The sequence below is a fragment of the Vicia villosa genome, linkage group LG4 (genome assembly GCF_029867415.1).
Source record: "Vicia villosa cultivar HV-30 ecotype Madison, WI linkage group LG4, Vvil1.0, whole genome shotgun sequence".
NCBI lineage: Eukaryota > Viridiplantae > Streptophyta > Magnoliopsida > Fabales > Fabaceae > Vicia > Vicia villosa.
In genome coordinates this window covers 153852650-153870604 of record NC_081183.1, presented here as the reverse complement: position 1 = coordinate 153870604, position 17955 = coordinate 153852650, and the positions used below count along the sequence as shown (strand labels likewise).

Here is a 17955-nt window from a genome sequence, read left to right as displayed (position 1 = left end):
GTTATTATTTAAAAATTAAAAAAATAATTATATCCAATTTTTTTTACATAAAATTGAAGCCAAAATGTGTTTTTTGTTCTCTAAAAAAAGACATGCTCAATTATCTAATCTTTTCCTCCTTTTAATATTAAAAATTCTCAAAATAAAAGTTTTGAAACAGAAGTTAACCCGACCCGCTTTAACTGTCGGGTGAAATGGATGTACTATGTCACTATGGATTGCCGTTAGTGCCTGCCATCGATTCACCAACAACTTTTCAGATTCATGCCTTCTCTTTTTCTCACTGTTAGTTTCTCTTTCTCTCTCCTCCATTCAATGTTTTTCTCTTAATTTCTAAACAAATCCTAACATTTTTGTAATTTCATTTTCATTCAAAGCCTATAGGATTGATTTGATCAAAAACCTTAACTATAGGCACTTGTAAGTTGTAAGCATAAGCGAAAAGTAAGATTTAGGAATAATGAATGAAAATACCTAATAGGATTGGATATTTGTGGAAATTTTAAAACTTGTCAAATTATAAAAACAGTGTAAATACCTAATAGTATAGTGAATTTGAATGTGACAATGTTTTTTGTTTTCAAATTTTCCTATCAGAATGTCTGCATGTATTGTTTTCTGATGATTGTCATAACGCGCGCATTGTAGGGTTGATATGCTTCTGATAACTAATTTCAGCATGTACCCGAAGACTGGGATGATTGGAGTTTCACACACGAATTCGACGCATTTCAAATCCACTCAATTTCCTGCATATACTACTAGTTTTGATAATGTCATGCCTCCTGCATACACTAACATAAATAATGTTATGGGAAGAAGTAAGCTTGTGTTCCAAGCAGATCACTACAAGTATTTTTATCACTTCTTTTGCGGACACTTATTCTTGTTTGTATTATGGAAACTTGTAACTGATTGACACTGCAAAGTTACAAAAGTTTGAAATTTTGTTTCTGAAAATTGTTGTGGTTTGATTGATGTTTTAGGATTTGTACATAAGACGTCATCTGGAGTTCTCTTTGAAAGGGGAAGCAATGCTGTCACTAATGGGCAACTACAAAACTTACCATCATCTTCATCCTATGAAGCTGCCATGGAGAAACTTTCATCTCTTATTACTCGCCAAAGGCGCGGTGAGAAGCCACCCCTTCCTGATAAATTAAAAAGGATGTCAATGTATCTCAAGGTGATATGCCGAACTATTTTCCCAGAATTTTTAAGTCTTGGTGACTGATTATGCAATGTATTTATAAACTTGTAATTGGTTGTGGCACCATTTTGCCTTAATTAGTTTCGAAGGTGTGATATAATTTTCTCCTAAACTATCTGGCCGAACCAAAGAAAATTAAATATAACAGAAGTGGGTTGTGAGATTGGAACTCATCAGGCTAAGAACATGCATTTACCAATTAGGGAAACATGTTCTTTTTCTGGGAGTCCCTTCTAGTAGTACCACTATTAGTAGAAAATGTTCCTTGAATGATCTGATTTTTATCATATTTCTTTCAATAATAGATAATAAATGCTCGTTTTCTATACAGATCTTGGGCTTGGAAGAAGATATAAATAAACTCAAAATTATTCACGTGGCAGGCACAAAGGGAAAGGTACTCTTTTCATAGTTCGTCATATTTTCATTAATCATTTTGTCATTTGTCACAATTGTTGTAAAATCATTTTGCCTTTTGCTTCAAGATTCAAAAAAGGACTATTATTTGTGAATATTGTTTATCTCTTGAGTTATAAGTTGCTAATTAATTTGTCTTAAGATGATTGAAATAAAGAGGCTACATTGCAGACATTTTATCATTTTATAGTTGTCTGGTATTTTTGTCAAATATCTGACATGACATAAAAAGGTTATCCTAATATTCATGTTTATCTTGCATTTTCCCTTTTAGTTAATGGATTACTTGTCAGGGTTCAACATGCATATTCTGTGAGGCAATATTAAGGGAATGCGGCTTTCGCACTGGAGTTTTCATATCCCCTCACCTAATTGATGTGCGTGAACGGTTTCGTATAGATGGGTTAGTAATTGAATGAATCGTCTTGTATGGTTGATTTTAACATATGTATAGATACTGCATCAGCAATTGAGTATTCCAATAATCTATTCTTGCCTCTATAGTTTGCTTGCAATGTGTCTCTCTCATCCTTTACCTGAGTGCATGTTTGTATAGCACAGATATATGGTTAATCCTGCAAAATATATAGCGAAATTTCAAAAGTTGTTACTCAAAACAGTGAACTCAGATGAATGAACATAAATCTAGACTTCACTTGATTGGGTTCTATGCTTATTTTCTTATTTTTATAATAATAATACATTGTAAAAAAGAATTGCATTGACCTACACTGCTTCGTAGTAAATTCTATGTCGTCAATCCCTGATAGCGAAGTGAAGTGGCCGACCCCAAAGCTAAGATAACTGGTACGGGTGGCCTCTATTTGATATATTTAGGAATTATTATTAATTAACACGATTACTGAAAAATAAAATAAAAAATTACTCAAAATTCATGTAATATAAGGTTCAAGTCTTCAACAAAATTCCACACAAACACACATTTAGTAATATATTTGCATTTATGAATGTTTACAAAATTTTATGAGGAATAGAATACCTTTTGGTCCAAAAAGAGTTGGAGCCTTGGAGGGCTAGTCCGTATGAGCAGTCCTGGCTTGTAAAACTTTACATTATCTTTTTAATAAATCCTTCACCTAATTGTAAAATCAAACGAGTTTTTCCTTTTGAAAAGGAGGGATAGATTGTGGAATATAGATTTGCAAATAAGGGATGCTTATATAAAAAATGAGTGGTGCCAACTGCCAACTTTATATTTCATGGCAATCAGAGCAACTAGTTGTTTAGTTTAAATTCATGCATTTTGCACTAGTTTTGTTGAATGTATAGCTTTAACTTCTGAATTGTTAATATCTCCTGTAGGATTGACATATCAGAAGATAAGTTTTTAGAGTGTTTCTGGGATTGTTGGAACCAATTGGAGGTATTATTTTACATTTTTCTAGAAATTCTTTTGGACTTTCCTTTTCTAAATAGATGTACTTAACTTGGGATCCAAGTATTGCCTTAATACAATATCATTTTGTTTTGTACTTGATATTTAATAGAAGAATTTGCTATGGTTGGAGTATTTGTGGCCGTTCTCTTTTGGCCTTCTGATAATATACTTCTAGGAACACGGAAAACAGAACTCAGTTTTAACGATAGAAAACATCAAATTTCTCTTCTCTGTGGCTGATTTTGAGAAGTAGCTGTCTCAAAAATAGCGACTTATGCAAAAACATAGAGAAAGATTCAAGTGGCTGATTTTGAGAAGTTGCTGTCTCAAAAATAGTGACTTATGCAAAAACATAGAGAAAGATTCAAGAAAACAGAAAAGAAAATATCGGGACACTTTTAAGGAGCTTGTTTCCTCCCTTCCCAAATCTCACTCGTGATTTTTCACCTCTCTTCTCCTTTTGATCCTTTTCACACTACCCAAATCAGTTTCTTTACTGCTTTTCATACATCCCTCACTCATTTCTAACAACTGTTTCTATTCAACTGCTGCCATTCCCTTCCTTGCTATTGTACAACTTAGTACCATAGACAGGGAATTATCAGATACCTGCTCTATTATTTCCTTTGAATCTTCTAAATACCCCTCAGCACATTTAATCTTGAAGATCAAAAGGGAGGAAACTCTGTGATTGAAAAGATAACATATCAACTCTTATCAAGCTTCCTAGGCAATATGATTTTTTTCAAGTAAATTTCTTTCTTTTATTGCCCATAAATGTTGATTGGAAATCATAACTTCTGTACTGTAGTTTTCAAGTCAGATGATTTCTTTTCATATTGACATTATAAACCGTTTATAAGAAAATATAATGTGTAAATATATTATCCATTTCGCATTGACATATTCCCGTGACAGATTCTCAATTCCCAAAGCTTAATTTTACAGGAAAAAGCAACAGAGCAGCTTCCAATGCCCCCACTGTTTCAGTTTCTTACTATACTGTCTTTCAAAATATTTACATCTGAACAGGTATGCTTGTATTTCAGTTTATCACTGAGTTTCTACTGTGTTGTCTTTGCATAAAATGCTACATATCGCTGTAAGCAGTAGCCATTGTGGAAGATTCAATATGACGATCTTGTCATAACTTGGTTCAATTCTCATTGTCTATCTGCCAATGATATTTATAACATTCTCTTACCTGTATTTATTTTGGAGGGGCAAGATTATTGTGGCTTTAAATGTTGCGGCACCAACCCAAACAGTTTTCCATGCTCTCTAGATTTGAAAAAAATTGTATGTCATTGCTAGTAATGTTTACCTTTATCTGTCTGCAATGTGCTTTTCGGAACTCTGGAGAACAGTTTCCTTCTATAATAAATGTTATATCCAAAAACAAGTTATCTTGTATTATTACTAGTTGTTACCTTACATACTCTTTTAAGAATGTAATTTTTTTTCTTCTTTCTCGAATACTCTTAAGAATAAATACTGCTCATTTTTTAAACTTCATGGATTATATTAAATTTTTTTTGGTGTTCTTATATGTCTGCATCTGAATGAATTACTATGTTTTGATTCAGGAATCCTTGCTCAACCTTTACTTTTGATATGCTGCTCCTTTTAGTTAAGTATAATGTGCTACTAGTTCATACAACTTATTTCACTTTTTAGTTTTACTTGCTGTTTATGTGTTTTTATTAACATTTGATTATCTGCTTACATTTGACAAACTATTGTTCTTCTTTTTCCCCCTCACAACCAATATTTTATTAAACTCGCTCCCATTCACAGGTTGATGCTGCCATTATAGAAGTTGGTCTTGGAGGAACAGATGACTCAACCAATGTGGTATGCTTTTGACATATGGTATCAGAGATTTACTTCTTTTTGACTTTTGCTGTTAAAAGTTTTTGCTTAATATATTTGCTGAACTAATAGATTAATTAGTTTATGGAAATTAATAAATTTTCTTTTACTCCTTAAGTAAACAGTATATTAATTTGAAACTGATTATGAACGTACAGATTAAAGAACCAATTGTGTGCGGCATTACTTCATTGGGAATGGATCATACTGAGATTTTAGGTGTGTATGTCTCATTCTTTCTGTGCCTTTTTTTCTGTTTTGCATTTGATTTTCTCAGAAAGAGATTAATATCTGCTTTGCCAATGATATAGTCTATCATCTAAGGAAACTCATTATATACTTCAAACTTTGTAGAATATTTTCAATAACAGTGAATTGACCACAATATGAAAAAATTAAGATGATTAAAACTCTGCAGGAGATACTCTCGGACAGATAGCTTCACACAAGGCAGGAATTTTTAAGGTAAGAAAATTCTACTAAAGCAACCAAACATGCTCTTGCACATTGATTTCTATCCAAAAATATTTTTCTTGGTGTAGTACTTATGTTTCCAATTTATCTAATTGAAAGCCCCTTCTCCCCGCCTCCATTTTCTTTCCTATCTTCTGAAGATTTGATGTCTTCCATGTTCCTGAAGCCTAAAGTTCCTGCCTTCACAGTACCCCAACCTCCTGAAGCAATGGATGTTATCCTTGAGAGGGCCAAAGAACTCATGGTAATTTTTGTACTCAATCCTAGCTATTGTAAATTGCATTCAGAAAAAGTAATAGCATTTTGAGATTGTCTCTTGTCTCTTATTGTTGCAATTTTCTAATTAAAAAATGCAGTTTTCTTTTATTTCAAGAACACTGTTATATGCATGCTCATGCAACCTCATATGAGCAAATAATCCTCTTTATTGCTAATGCCAATAATTGTTTGCTGCTTATTTTCGATGGCTGCAGGTTCCACTTGAAGTTACTGAGCCTTTAGATTGTAAACAAATGAAGGGATTAAAGCTTCGGTTATCTGGTGATCACCAATTCGATAATGCTGCTCTTGCAGTCTCACTTTCTAGATGCTGGCTTCAGAGAACAGGAAATTGGGAAAAAGTGTGTCAAAATGTCAGTTAAAATTCTGCTCTTGGCTCATGCATGCATATATGTGAATATTATGCAAAGCTTTATTGTTGAAGGTCGTAGATCATTAAAATCAAAATACATTGGAAATAATTAAAATATCAGCAATTATGTGTTATATAACAACCACCGAGCCTTATCTCACTAAGTGGGGTCGGCTATCTGGATCAAACGACCCCATAATGTTCTAACATATACCCTATCTTTATACAACTCATTATTATGTAGAATAGTTTTTTTTTTAGTTCTTTACCTCTAGTGATTTGACTACCCTTCATCTGATCTACTCTCCTTACTACATAATCTATAGGTCTTTTCTTTACATGTCCTAAACACCTAAGCTGAGTTTCCTTTCCCCTGTCTTTTCAATAATAAGTATTACCTTACCCCAACTCTCTCTCTCTAATGTTGTCATTTTTAATCCTATCTTGTTTAGTCTTGTCACACACATCCAACGAAACATCTTCATCTTTGCTACTCTTATTTAATTTTTCGCGTTGGTTCTTTACCGCCCAACACTTTGTCCCATACAATATAACCGATCTTGTACGATAAAAGTTTCCCTTTAAATTGAGCGGTACCTTTGTATCACATATGACACCAAAGGTCCTCTCCTCCATTTCAATTGCCCAACTTTTTTTTTATATCTCCTATTTCTCAGTTGTTTTATACTATTGACCCAAGATATTCAAATGGTGTAACTTGTGGTATGATATGATCTCAAACTTTCACCTCTAAGTTAGAAGTGGTTCAACTTTTGCTAAAGTTGCGATTCATATACTGTCTTTCACCTTTAAGTTAGAAATGCTTCACTTTTTGTTATGTATGAGAAATTTTTTAGGGGACCCCTTGTTGGTATACTTAGTTTATTTTCCAGACATGGGAATTTTTAATCAAATTTTAATACTTTTGGATGGATAGCGAGTATTTTTTTTTTAACTTCAATTGTGTTTGCACATAATATTTCTCCTTCACTTAAAGAATATCCCACCCGCCCTTCTTTCATTGTTTGATGCTCTAATATCGAAGCTGTGTTGATTTTACTCTTTTTTCATTATCTCTACCACTTTAACCTTAGTTTTTCCCTGTATATTAGGATTTTCAGGATTCTAATTTGCCAGATGAATTTATTAAAGGCCTTTCAAGTGCCCATTTTTCTGGGAGGGCTCAAATAGTTTGTGACTCTTCTCTATATTCTGACTGCTCTGAAATCACGTCTGAAAATTGTGGAGAGTTGATATTTTATTTGGATGGAGCTCATAGTCCAGAGAGCATGGATGCTTGTGCAAAGTGGTTCTCCAATGCCGTAAAGGGATATAAAAATCCATCACATTTGTCTACTAGTGAGGAACCATCAGAAAACGGTCACTTTCTACATGAAAGCAAGGACTTAGGGCATTTTGAGAATTCTTCTAGGCAGGTAGGTGTTACTAAAACAGTTTATTGTATTTGTGGTATCTTTTCTTTAAGCTTAACTATTGGCATAACATAGTATATTATTCGTTCAGTATTTCCCCATTTTTAAGTAAAAATACTAAGGTTGTCCCTCACAACCAACAATATCAATGCAAATTCCCATCTCTTAACTATTTTTTAGTCATTGTTGAAATTTCTTGATTCAGAGTACCATATGATTTTTATTTGATCATCTGATTGACTATCAATTGCATCCTGATGTTCAGCATTGATTAATTGTAGATTCTTCTATTCAATTGCTTAGATGTGAGAAATCCTAACATTTTGCTTCCACGGCTAGTTAATGGATGTGCTTCGTCAGGTATTCCTACTTGAAATCATATGTACATTTTTATTTTTATTTTCCATCAGAAAAATATATTTTCATTAAGACTTGGCTTTTCCTTGGTTTGTTTACATTATAATATATAATATTTTAGGGATTGAATATAAGAATAGATGCGATAGCATATATTAGTGACTTGAGTTGACCCTCTTCACATAGGTAAAATAGAGGGATTAGTTGGGAATAGTGAGCTGATACTGACAGTGAGAGAAAGAAAAGGGAAGATGGTTGTTGAATTGAGAGGTTGACAGGCTGAATGCTTGTTAGTGGGGTATCTTTTGGAAAACAGCTATATTGTTATGGATAGAGAGCAATAGCTGAGCTTAGCTCTGTGACAGTATGGATATCGTTCTAGTGTTATTAACCCATTTCAGAAATAATACACATTTTCCTTACCATTGGTAAGTTTTTGCTGTATTATTTTTTCTGTGTTGGTTCTGGTTCAAATTACAGAAATAATAATAAAACAAGGAATGAGGTCCAAGCCGTTTTACATACTTTCTTACTTTATAACTCATAACTATTCGTACCTATATGTAGCATTGTACTAATGTATTGAAGTGTTGCTTAGGTATTCATTTCTCAAGAGCACTTTTTGTTCCGAGTATGTCAAAGTATACCAAGGTTACTTCTGGTGCATCATTTATTCCTTATGATCTCAGTGGGATAGACCTATCATGGCAATTTAATCTACAAAGAATATGGGAGAAGATTGTGCATGGGAAGGGTAAACTCTATGTTTTCAGCTTGTGCCAAACTTTGTTACTCTAGAGTCCTCGCATTAAGATTGTCTTGGTCATATTTCCTTTCATGTAGAAAAAGTGTAAAATATAGGATCTTGTAAATTTAACCAAAAGGTTTGATAAAATTCAATTACCACCACTGCTGTCATTAATCTTTCGGCTTTGGGTAAAGATGAATGTCTGATTAAACTATTTTGAAATCCCACAGCAGAAGTCCTTAATTTCATCCGAAGATGCTACTATAAACAACTGAATAGTAGTCACAGAACTTGGTTTTCCTCTGACCTGGGCCTTATGTTGTTTATTTGCAGAAATGACCACTTTGCTTGAAAAGGATTTCAAGATAGAGAGCAAGCTGATGTTACCACCTAATGAATTTCTTTATGGTAATGCTTCAAAGGGATGTCCTTCCCATAACTATTCTCCAAGCAGTGCAGTAATTCCTTCATTGCCATTGACAATAAAATGGTTGAGGGACTGCGTCAAAGAACACCCAGCAACAAGACTTCAGGTGAGTAACATGGACCAGCATTTTATTCTTAAGTTGACTTTGTTGATGGATGGATAATTACACGGTGCCAACCGAGTGCATCCTAGTAAAAAGTAAAAACCATTAATCAAGCAACAATTATATTCTGCTTCACCTTTTCTCTCTACCGTTTTGCAAGGGTTATAGTTGGTATGTAAATCTGTACTTCTACCATCATGTTCATTGAAGTTGGTAATTCTTTTTGGTTTCGATCTGTCAGTTCTTTCTCTTTCCTCTTCTTGTTTTTGCCATTCGCAATTGTGTTGAAACCCTGCGAGTGTATTATTTTGGTACTAGTGGTCAAAACTCCTTTTCTAGATAGAGAAGAATGATGTTTTCTCCTGAGTCGTATTTTCCAGGCATGAACATTAGTGGGATGTAGTGTAGAGAAATGTATGCTGACAGCCATTTCTTGCTAATGGTTTCAGGTTCTTGTCACTGGATCTCTGCATTTGGTCGGAGATGTACTAAAGCTCTTAAAAAGATGATTCAAATCGAAGTCGGCCTGTATTGGCATTGGAAACTTCTATTGCAGCAAAAGTTGCCATTATTTTAATCGCTTCAGAGATGAGACGCTGATTTCATGTGAGACTTCTGAAGGGAGTGCAAATATTTCTTTCTGTTTGAACTTGATCAGTTAAATTTTGCCAACTCGACGGGCATTGTTAAACTTAAGAAAGTTCGGTACAGTATATGATAGTCCACGGAGGTACTCTGGTAGGACAACAATGCCATAAGCCTATAATGGTCCTTCCTAGTTTTGTTGTTGTTGATGGAGTCGCAAAATTCACACTGTACAACTATCATTTGAGTTGTACTTGCACTTTTTAATATTTCTATCACTATGCAATGTGATGCATGCATATATTATTTTTTCTAGTATACCCACGTATATGATTCATTTGAGATTTTTTATAGACCTCTTTCAAATTTGTAATTGCATTATTTATTTCTTTGTAAGTATTTAAAATTGTTTTTATAATTAATAAGTAATAAACCAATCTTATAGAAAGTAAATTTAAAATGTGTTAGGACTCGTTCATAAGGCCCAAGACGAAACCTAAGATGAAAGGCCCAATGATATGATGCAGGCAATAAAGGTTGCAGAACAAGTATATCCTTTCTTTCTTGGAAGCAGACAATTCCGTCTATTAAATCTTTGATGGTCGTCTAGATTAATCTGATGGTTGATTGTGATCTACGCCTCACTCCACGTTTTTTGTTGTTAAACTGCGTCTCCTATTTAAGAGGAAAGATGCATTATTTCTTAGGTATTCAAATCTATTCTCATTCTCACATCACTTTTCACTCTCAGATTGACTTGAGTGTTGGAGTGTTAACCTTGTAGGTCAACCCCTCTCCACTACACCAAAAGCATATGTCCATCGTAACAAGCCCTGCTTCTTCGTTCGTCGATGAATTATGGTTCCACTAACTAAACAATGGCGCCGTCTGTGGGAATCAAAATCTGATTCCCGCAAATCTTCACGTTCAAATCTCTATTTCTTGATCTCCTCAATTAGACCTCCTTCGACCTAGAAATCCAAATCTCCTATCAGAGTTTTAGATCTCCATTTCTCGATCTCCTTGATCAGATCTCCTTCGACCTGGAAATTTGAATCTCTTTCCTCAAAACTTTAGATCCTCGTTTGTTGATCTTCCTCCTCGAATTTAACCTTATTTACAACAGATCTTCAGATTCATCAACAATGGTGACATCTAAATCCACCCGATCCACCGCTCAACAGGCAGCTGCAATTGTCGAAGCTACAAAAGATCCTCCTCATCTCCCTCAAATAGAAGAATATTCGGTCATAGTAGCATATCCTTTTGATCCATCACCACAAGACTCTGCTCAAAAGAGAGACAATTAAGTAGTATTCCAAACTCTTCTGTTCTTTGGATTCCTCACAAGAGTTTCATCTAGGAGAACTTTCGCACTGACCTCCGCTATTACTTGTGATACTTAGACTATATATGCTCCCTGACCTTTAACGGCTATAAACTAACATTGGCATACAGGGAGCAAATGATCGATTGAGCAATGTTCATAACAAGGTGCAATACTAGAATTCAAAAGCCATATTAGAAAAGCTATGCAAAATTGAAGAGAGCATGCAACACGTCAATTTGAAGAATAGTAGCGTACAAGAATAGTAGCGTACAGGAAGCGGCCTCCCGAAGAAACCAAGTTGGCATACCTGAACCAGTGCCCGTGAGAACTACAACGCATCAAAAAGAGATTTTAAGGTCGTCGGCGACACCATAGACACAAGACCCCTTCATCTCATCAAGGAGGGGAAACAATAGTCATACTCCTGCAGAAGTCATCTGACCCCCGAGGAAAGAAAGGTATGAAGAAGATGCTTCGACCCCATAACAGAACAAGAAATCCCTTGTTTGCTCACATCCTCAGCGGGAGAACTTTGAGGTAGCTAGAGAGACCTCTAAAGCTGTAAAGCTACGATATGATTGAGAATCCAGACGAACATGTCGGGCACGTGGACTGTCAGTTGAACTACTACTACGCGCATGAGGTTATAATGTGCAAGCTCTTTGCATTAACTTTTAGGGAATAACAAATGTTAAACCTAGAATAAAAACATAGGTTGCAAGCGCAAAACCTGTCAGATAAGCTCTCAAATCTATCGTAAAGAAAAAAGAAAACTCTGAATTTTATTATTATCGAAGATAATCTTTATAATCATGCCAAAGATCTTTAAATACATAAAACAAACAAAAAAAACCCTAATGAACTTAAAGAGACCCTAATGTACTTTTAATTCAAAATTGAAATAAAAACTAAAAATTGCTTAAATATTAAAACTACCAAAAATATAACATTTGATTTTCAAGAACAAACACCAAAAAAAGATGACAAAATAAACAAACTTTATCTCAGTCAATAGCTCTATTTGTCTACCACTATTATTGTCTAGGAAAATTTGAACTCGAATAATGGATGAAGCGTGTATAATAGAAAGATGTCTTTTTCTATCTCTGTGACAATTTCCCTTTGTCTACTACAATTCCCTCCTTTTGAGTTTCAAACTTTTCCAACCCTAATTAGAAGGGCTATGTGTTAAACACTGTTTGGAATTTATTGGGAATTTTTGGAAAAAACAATATAAAACACTTGAAACTTAAAAGAGTAGCGTCACATTAGCTACATTAACCACATCGTTATTTTTGTAACAGAGGGTTGACGTCAAAAATTAAAACTAAATGGTAAGTATATTTACTAACATTTAAGATTTTTGTTTTAAAAATAAAATTATATCCATTGATGCAAACCAAAAAGACGCCAAGTTAATTGATTGATTATTTAGAGTGTGTTTGTTTCGATGATTAAAATTATAATCCTAAAAATGTTATTCCGGATAACATTATTGTCAAGAATATTTTTCTTATCTTTATGTTTGGTAAATAATTTAAATTCTCCAGAATGTTTCTAAAATATAGTTAGTTTAAAATTTTAAAATAAAGAATAAGAAACTAAATAAATATAAAATTGATAGGAAAATTATTTTGTTTAGTACCCATCCTCATAAACTCCGAGCGTGTGTTGCTTTTCGGTTCTTTCCCTGTAGGGTGTTTACCTTACATGACATGAAACAACTCCGTCTCTTGAACCTCTATCAATCTCTCCAGGTTTCTATATTTCTCAAATACATTTTTCTTTCTTTAGAATAAATGTTTGATTTTTATTTTCAACTGATTTTATAATAAATTCAACATGTTGTGTCACTCTCTCACACACTCACACACTCGTTGGAGTATGTTATTCGCATCTCAAAGCTATAACTGAGTAATAATGTTGTAGTTTTGCAGTATTCCGAAGCATTTCACTTCTAAGACCTTGCTTTCTCATCCAACTCTCAAACCAATGGCCTCTAAAACACCCTTTTCAAGTTCATCACAACCAATTTCTAACCATCATATTCTTAAGGTCTGATTCATTTTTATGCCACTTTCAGCAATATTGTAACCCTCATTTTTGTCTCTATTTCTTTCTTATTATTTACTATTAGTTGATAATGTAGGAAAATGGTGTTGATAGCTATTCCATTGAGATTGAAAGATTAAGAAATGACCCTACTATAGTAGACACCATGACTGTTCCCGAACTCCGGAAGACATTAAAGTAAGTAGATGTGCTTTGCCCTTAAAATGTAGCTACTGTTTTAGTTCTACTTTCAAGCAACATTTTGAAGTTGTTGATAATTTGGGAATGGTTTTAAATTATCAGGAGTATAGGGGTTCCTGCCAAAGGTCGTAAAGAGGATCTTTTGTCTGCCTTGAAGACTTTCATGGACAATAATATGTGTGGTATAACATTCACTCAGTTTTACTGTTTCTTGAGGAGGGGAGGAAATAGAGTTTTGTTTTGTTTTTATTTTGTTCAACTTTAGTTATTGTCTGCAAAGTCCTTAAACTCCTTGTTGATGTTTAAAAGACTAGTTCAAGCTGTCTTTGTGTTTCTGCAGAACAAGATTCTCCAACTAGAGACAAACAAGGGCTGTTTATTTCTTCTGAAAATACATCTTTAGAAGTGAAAGCTAAAAAGGTATCGGATGAAGAGCCTGTGGATGATGTTAATGATACTCTAGAGAAAGTTGAACTTAACCAGGGTAAGAAAAGGTTAAAACAATCAGAATCCGCAAGCAAAATTGTCAAAGCGACGACCAAAAAGAAGCTGTTGGTTAAATCAGACGAGGTTTCAGGTTGTGTTCTAAACTCTAGATTATGTAGAATTATAAACTTTTGATTCTGAAATATTTAGCATAATTCTTTGTCTCTCTACGTTCCTCTATTTGTCTCATGGCTTGTCAATTTTTGTTAAAGTGCAATTCTTGTAGTGATTAAATTAATCATCTATGGGTGTTTTTGTCAGATGTTAAGCCTTCCAGGGGGAAGAGAAAAGTATCTTCAGATGTTGTTAGCGTTGTATCACAATCGGATGAAATCAGTACAACAACCACTATTCAAACTGAAACATGGACTGTTCTTGCTCACAAGAAACCTCAAAAGGATTGGATTGCGTATAATCCTAGAACTATGAGACCCCCGCCTCTTTCTCGGGATACAAAGTTTGTCAAGCTTTTGTCTTGGAATGTCAATGGATTGAGAGCATTGCTAAAATTAGAGGGATTCTCAGCACTTCAACTTGCCCAAAGGGAAGACTTCGATGTATTGTGCTTGCAAGAAACTAAACTACAGGTAGAAGGAATATTGGTGCTAACGCCTATTTCATAATACATCTTGTGTTATGCTGTAGATGAGTTATGTACATTTTGATGGTTGCTGAAAAAATAAACTAAGAACTAACTGATTTTAAGAACTTTCTCTTATTAATCAAGTTAGTTTTGCTTTTGGGATTTAGAAAGATACTTTCCTCAAGTGAATAACAATAAGAGATATCATCAGTAAAAACTAAAAAGAAAGAAGGGTGGTGAAAAAGCTGAATTTAGTTATTTTATTTTTCAAAACATGAAACTGTTTCACTTTGGTTGCTGAATATCTTAGTATTCTAGTTATTTTGGTTTTTCAAGAAGTTAATGTAAAGTTATTAGTTTTGATGTTCTTGTATTACAACAAAGATAGAGCTTTATGCTATTATGTAAGAGACTGGCATGCAACAACATATAGGCATTCAACATATTTTGTGGTACGTGGTACATGTTTTTTTTCACTCAATCTTTTCTGCCAATGGCTTCTGCACCTTCAACTAGTTTGGTCTCTGGAAATTTGGTGAATGTTTCTTGTAGAGATAACTTGCAAATTGCAGACTTACTGAAGGACCTCTAAGTTTGAAGTGATTGTAAGAACGAGTCATTGGGACATAAATCACTTGTATAACGACTTATGTTTTGAGGTGGTTCTTGGTCATGAAAATTCTCTAATAGTTGTATGCTACAGCAGAATCTTAAGGGTTTGTTTGGGAGTTGGGTTTTGGAGGGGAGGGCTAAGTCTATATTTTGATGTTTTAAATTTTTTGAAAGTACATGATAAATGATCATATACTTCAATCACAATTAATTTATTTTAAAAAACATCTAAAAGTGTCCTTCATGCTAACAGGAGAAGGATATCGAGGAAATAAAACAGCGACTGCTAGATGGCTATGAGAACAGCTTTTGGACATGCAGTGTTTCTAAGCTTGGTTATTCTGGAACAGCAATAATCTCAAGGGTGTGTTTACTATGTTCATACTCCTTTATACTTAGTTAAATGTTTGCTACATAGTGTTAAATATTTTTTTTCTACATTTAAAAGAAAGGCTATTTGTAGTAGTCACTCCCGACGAATTTTACTCATGATCTTGAAGATCTATTGGTGCATGATTATTATAGTGTCATTTGTTGTACACTTTTTTTTTTTCTAAATGAAGATTTTGTCAATGAGATTTATGATAATATAAAATCATTTTGTAACTAGTTGGTTTGAAAGCTTTTGTCACCGCCTACTTTAGTCGTTTTCTTTTTTCAACAAAGCTTTACCCTAATTACATCTGTTCTTATATTATGTTTGTTGGTACTCTGCTCTGCTTCTTAATCATTTAACTTCATGAAACAAGTTTGATGCCTGAAGGTGACAGAATTTCCATTCTATCAGGACAGCCCAACCATTTGCAACTTCATTCATAAAATGCAGGAATGTGGTCGGTTTATGATTATTTTTCTAATATTTTTTTCTTTTAACTGAAATTCTGGCAGATAAAGCCTCTTTCAGTTAGATATGGCCTAGGTATATCTGATCATGATAGTGAGGGTAGACTTGTGACTGTAGAGTTTGATACATTTTATCTGATAACTGGATATGTGCCTAATTCTGGAGATGGCTTGAAAAGACTGGTACTTATTCAATTACTTCACTCTTTATTTCTAACTCTTTTTCTTCCTCCTATATTTTAAATCTAGCAAATGTATCCTCATCCAACTCATCTTTCCGTATTTGAATCTAGTCTTACAGAGTGACCGAATGGGATCCAGCTCTCAGCAATTATTTGAAAGTATGAATTACTCCTTTACCTCATCGAATGCACTACAGCTTAACTAATTTTGTTATATTATATATCATTCGTTTAATACTATTACATTTCCTTGTCTTGTCAGAATACAACATCCATCTTTTGTTAACCTTTTTGTTTTGTCATTTATAAGATATGTGGTTTATGATATAGCTATTGTAGTTGTATTGGAGTTTCACACAGTCAAGGTTCCTGGGTTGTATGTATATATGTGTTTGGACTTTGGACACCCTGATCTTAATAAGAGAGTATTTTATAAAGACTAAAAACATACTTAAATCATTTTTTAAATCTTTTTATATTGATTATTAAACTCATTGTGAAATTATTAATGATGTTGGGAATCTGAAACATGGTTACTTCTCGTTCAATTAAACTCATTGTCAAGTTCTTATGCAGATTGATTCCTTATGTTTTACATCCTTTTTCCATATGATTTTATAATATTCATTTTGGATAAATGATTTTCTATAAGATTCATGATTCATTTTCTGGTGGATACAGGAGCTGGAAAAGTCAAAACCTGTAGTTTTGACAGGTGATCTGAATTGTGCTCATGAAGAGATAGACATATACAACCCTGCTGTAAGTGATTTTGCAAATCAGCACTCTGGTTAATATCATTATAATTACAAATATGCATAAAAGCACAATTATCTGCCGCGTCTGGTAAATTCTTGAACTGGTGTATATAGTAATAACAACACGGGGTGTCTCACACGTAATGCAGGTTCCTAAGAAACACTTTACCTCGCAGTATCTTGGGGATACTGGATACTTGATGAGGACAACTAGCTTGTTAGGGGAGTATGTAATAGCTGAGTTCCTGCTAGTGTTATGAGAATTACAACTCGGAAGTAGGCTAGCAACCTACGAAGTCACATGTTCATAATACTTTTGGCGAATTCGAAGACAAGATGAAATTTAAATTTATAACATAATGAATAATCAAAAGTTAGTATAAGTTATTCTGATAGTTAGATGTATGCACAGGGTAACAAAAGGAGTGCTGGGTTCACAGATGAAGAGAGGAAATCATTTGAAACAAATTTGTTGTCAAAGGGATTTGTAGATACCTTCAGAAGGCAGCATCCTGGTGTTGTTGGATATACTTATTGGGGTTATCGGCATGGTGGCCGCAAGTTTAACAGAGGTATTTATAGCATACTGTTTCATTTCATAGTAGATTCTATTCGTTAAAAAATTACGTATAATCGTAATTCGCAATATGTTTGCAATGTGTTAGATAATTAATTTTGAGGAAGCACACACATGACATGTGATTGTGATTATTATCTCATTCAATCAGTAGTGGGCTAACTAATATCTTAATTATTATCAATCATCTGAGTGGACTTTGAATTCCTTTCAAATAAACTCTCTTCTTTGTTCTCTCAATGATTTGTTTCAAAATTTTAAACAGGATGGCGTCTTGATTATTTCCTTGTCTCAGAATCCATAGCGGACAAAGTTCATGATTCCTATATTCTCCCTGATGTCATTGGCAGCGATCATTGTCCAATCGGCCTCGTTATGAAGCTTTGAATCTGCAATTGAACCACTGATCACTCTGAGCTTGTAGAGAATGTTGATTTATGAGGAAGCCTATTTACCTCCAGAAGGGCTTTTCTTTTGGTTGCTTTTTTGTCGTGTTTGCTTCATCCTGGAAATTTCTGCTATCCTTGTAATACATACTATGATCATTTTCCTAAAGAGATCATGCAGACGAAATTTAAATGTCTAAGGAAAATGTATTGTATTCAATGGTTTAGGAAGGTAAAAAGATCACATGGATTGCAAAATCACTCGAGGCAACATATCTCACACCATAAG

At 33.9% G+C, this 17955-nt stretch overlaps 2 protein-coding genes across 7 annotated transcripts; both read left to right on the top strand.

Annotated features, from left to right (window-relative positions):
• The first annotated feature begins 148 nt into the window (after window positions 1-148).
• Window positions 149-10818, top strand: LOC131595565 (folylpolyglutamate synthase). 4 transcript variants are annotated; one of them, XM_058867934.1, is made up of 17 exons: window positions 149-285; window positions 649-821; window positions 987-1186; window positions 1542-1607; window positions 1921-2030; window positions 2951-3011; window positions 3975-4058; window positions 4824-4880; window positions 5057-5117; window positions 5317-5363; window positions 5539-5616; window positions 5846-6004; window positions 7125-7439; window positions 7718-7796; window positions 8392-8547; window positions 8875-9074; window positions 9521-10816. In XM_058867934.1, exons 1-17 carry the CDS (start codon window positions 206-208, stop codon window positions 9578-9580), a joined length of 1986 nt encoding a protein of 661 aa, XP_058723917.1. In that variant the 5' UTR covers window positions 149-205; the 3' UTR covers window positions 9581-10816. The 4 variants fall into 4 exon arrangements, with proteins under 4 accessions (XP_058723917.1, XP_058723916.1, XP_058723918.1 ...); XM_058867933.1 differs by having other exon boundaries at window positions 7116-7439; window positions 9521-10811; XM_058867935.1 differs by having other exon boundaries at window positions 150-285; window positions 679-821; window positions 7116-7439; window positions 9521-10817.
• Window positions 10819-12615: 1797 nt separating this feature from the next.
• Window positions 12616-17927, top strand: LOC131599996 (DNA-(apurinic or apyrimidinic site) endonuclease, chloroplastic-like). 3 transcript variants are annotated; one of them, XM_058872227.1, is made up of 12 exons: window positions 12616-12743; window positions 12916-13041; window positions 13136-13236; window positions 13342-13421; window positions 13580-13816; window positions 13987-14312; window positions 15174-15284; window positions 15809-15946; window positions 16057-16104; window positions 16627-16707; window positions 17116-17275; window positions 17546-17927. In XM_058872227.1, the coding sequence occupies exons 1-12, from the start codon at window positions 12702-12704 to the stop codon at window positions 17665-17667; spliced, it is 1572 nt and encodes a 523-aa protein (XP_058728210.1). In that variant the 5' UTR covers window positions 12616-12701; the 3' UTR covers window positions 17668-17927. The 3 variants fall into 3 exon arrangements, with proteins under 3 accessions (XP_058728210.1, XP_058728212.1, XP_058728211.1); XM_058872228.1 differs by having other exon boundaries at window positions 12633-12743; window positions 12924-13041; XM_058872229.1 differs by lacking the exons at window positions 17116-17275; window positions 17546-17927 and adding an exon at window positions 16853-17084.
• The last annotated feature ends 28 nt before the right edge of the window (window positions 17928-17955 follow it).

What these genes read in the sequence shown, in the direction of transcription:
- LOC131599996 (XM_058872227.1), top strand. Translation starts at nt 12,702, where the DNA reads ATGAAACAACTCCGTCTCTTGAACCTCTATCAATCTCTCCAG. An exon ending in ACCTCTATCAATCTCTCCAG is followed by an intron (nt 12,744 to 12,915) that starts GTTTCTATATTT and finishes ATAATGTTGTAG; the next exon opens with TTTTGCAGTATTCCGAAGCA. An exon ending in TGGCCGCAAGTTTAACAGAG is followed by an intron (nt 17,276 to 17,545) that starts GTATTTATAGCA and finishes AATTTTAAACAG; the next exon opens with GATGGCGTCTTGATTATTTC.
- LOC131595565 (XM_058867933.1), top strand. Translation starts at nt 206, where the DNA reads ATGTCACTATGGATTGCCGTTAGTGCCTGCCATCGATTCACCAACAAC. An exon ending in TAATGGATGTGCTTCGTCAG is followed by an intron (nt 7,797 to 8,391) that starts GTATTCCTACTT and finishes AGTGTTGCTTAG; the next exon opens with GTATTCATTTCTCAAGAGCA. An exon ending in GAAGATTGTGCATGGGAAGG is followed by an intron (nt 8,548 to 8,874) that starts GTAAACTCTATG and finishes GTTTATTTGCAG; the next exon opens with AAATGACCACTTTGCTTGAA.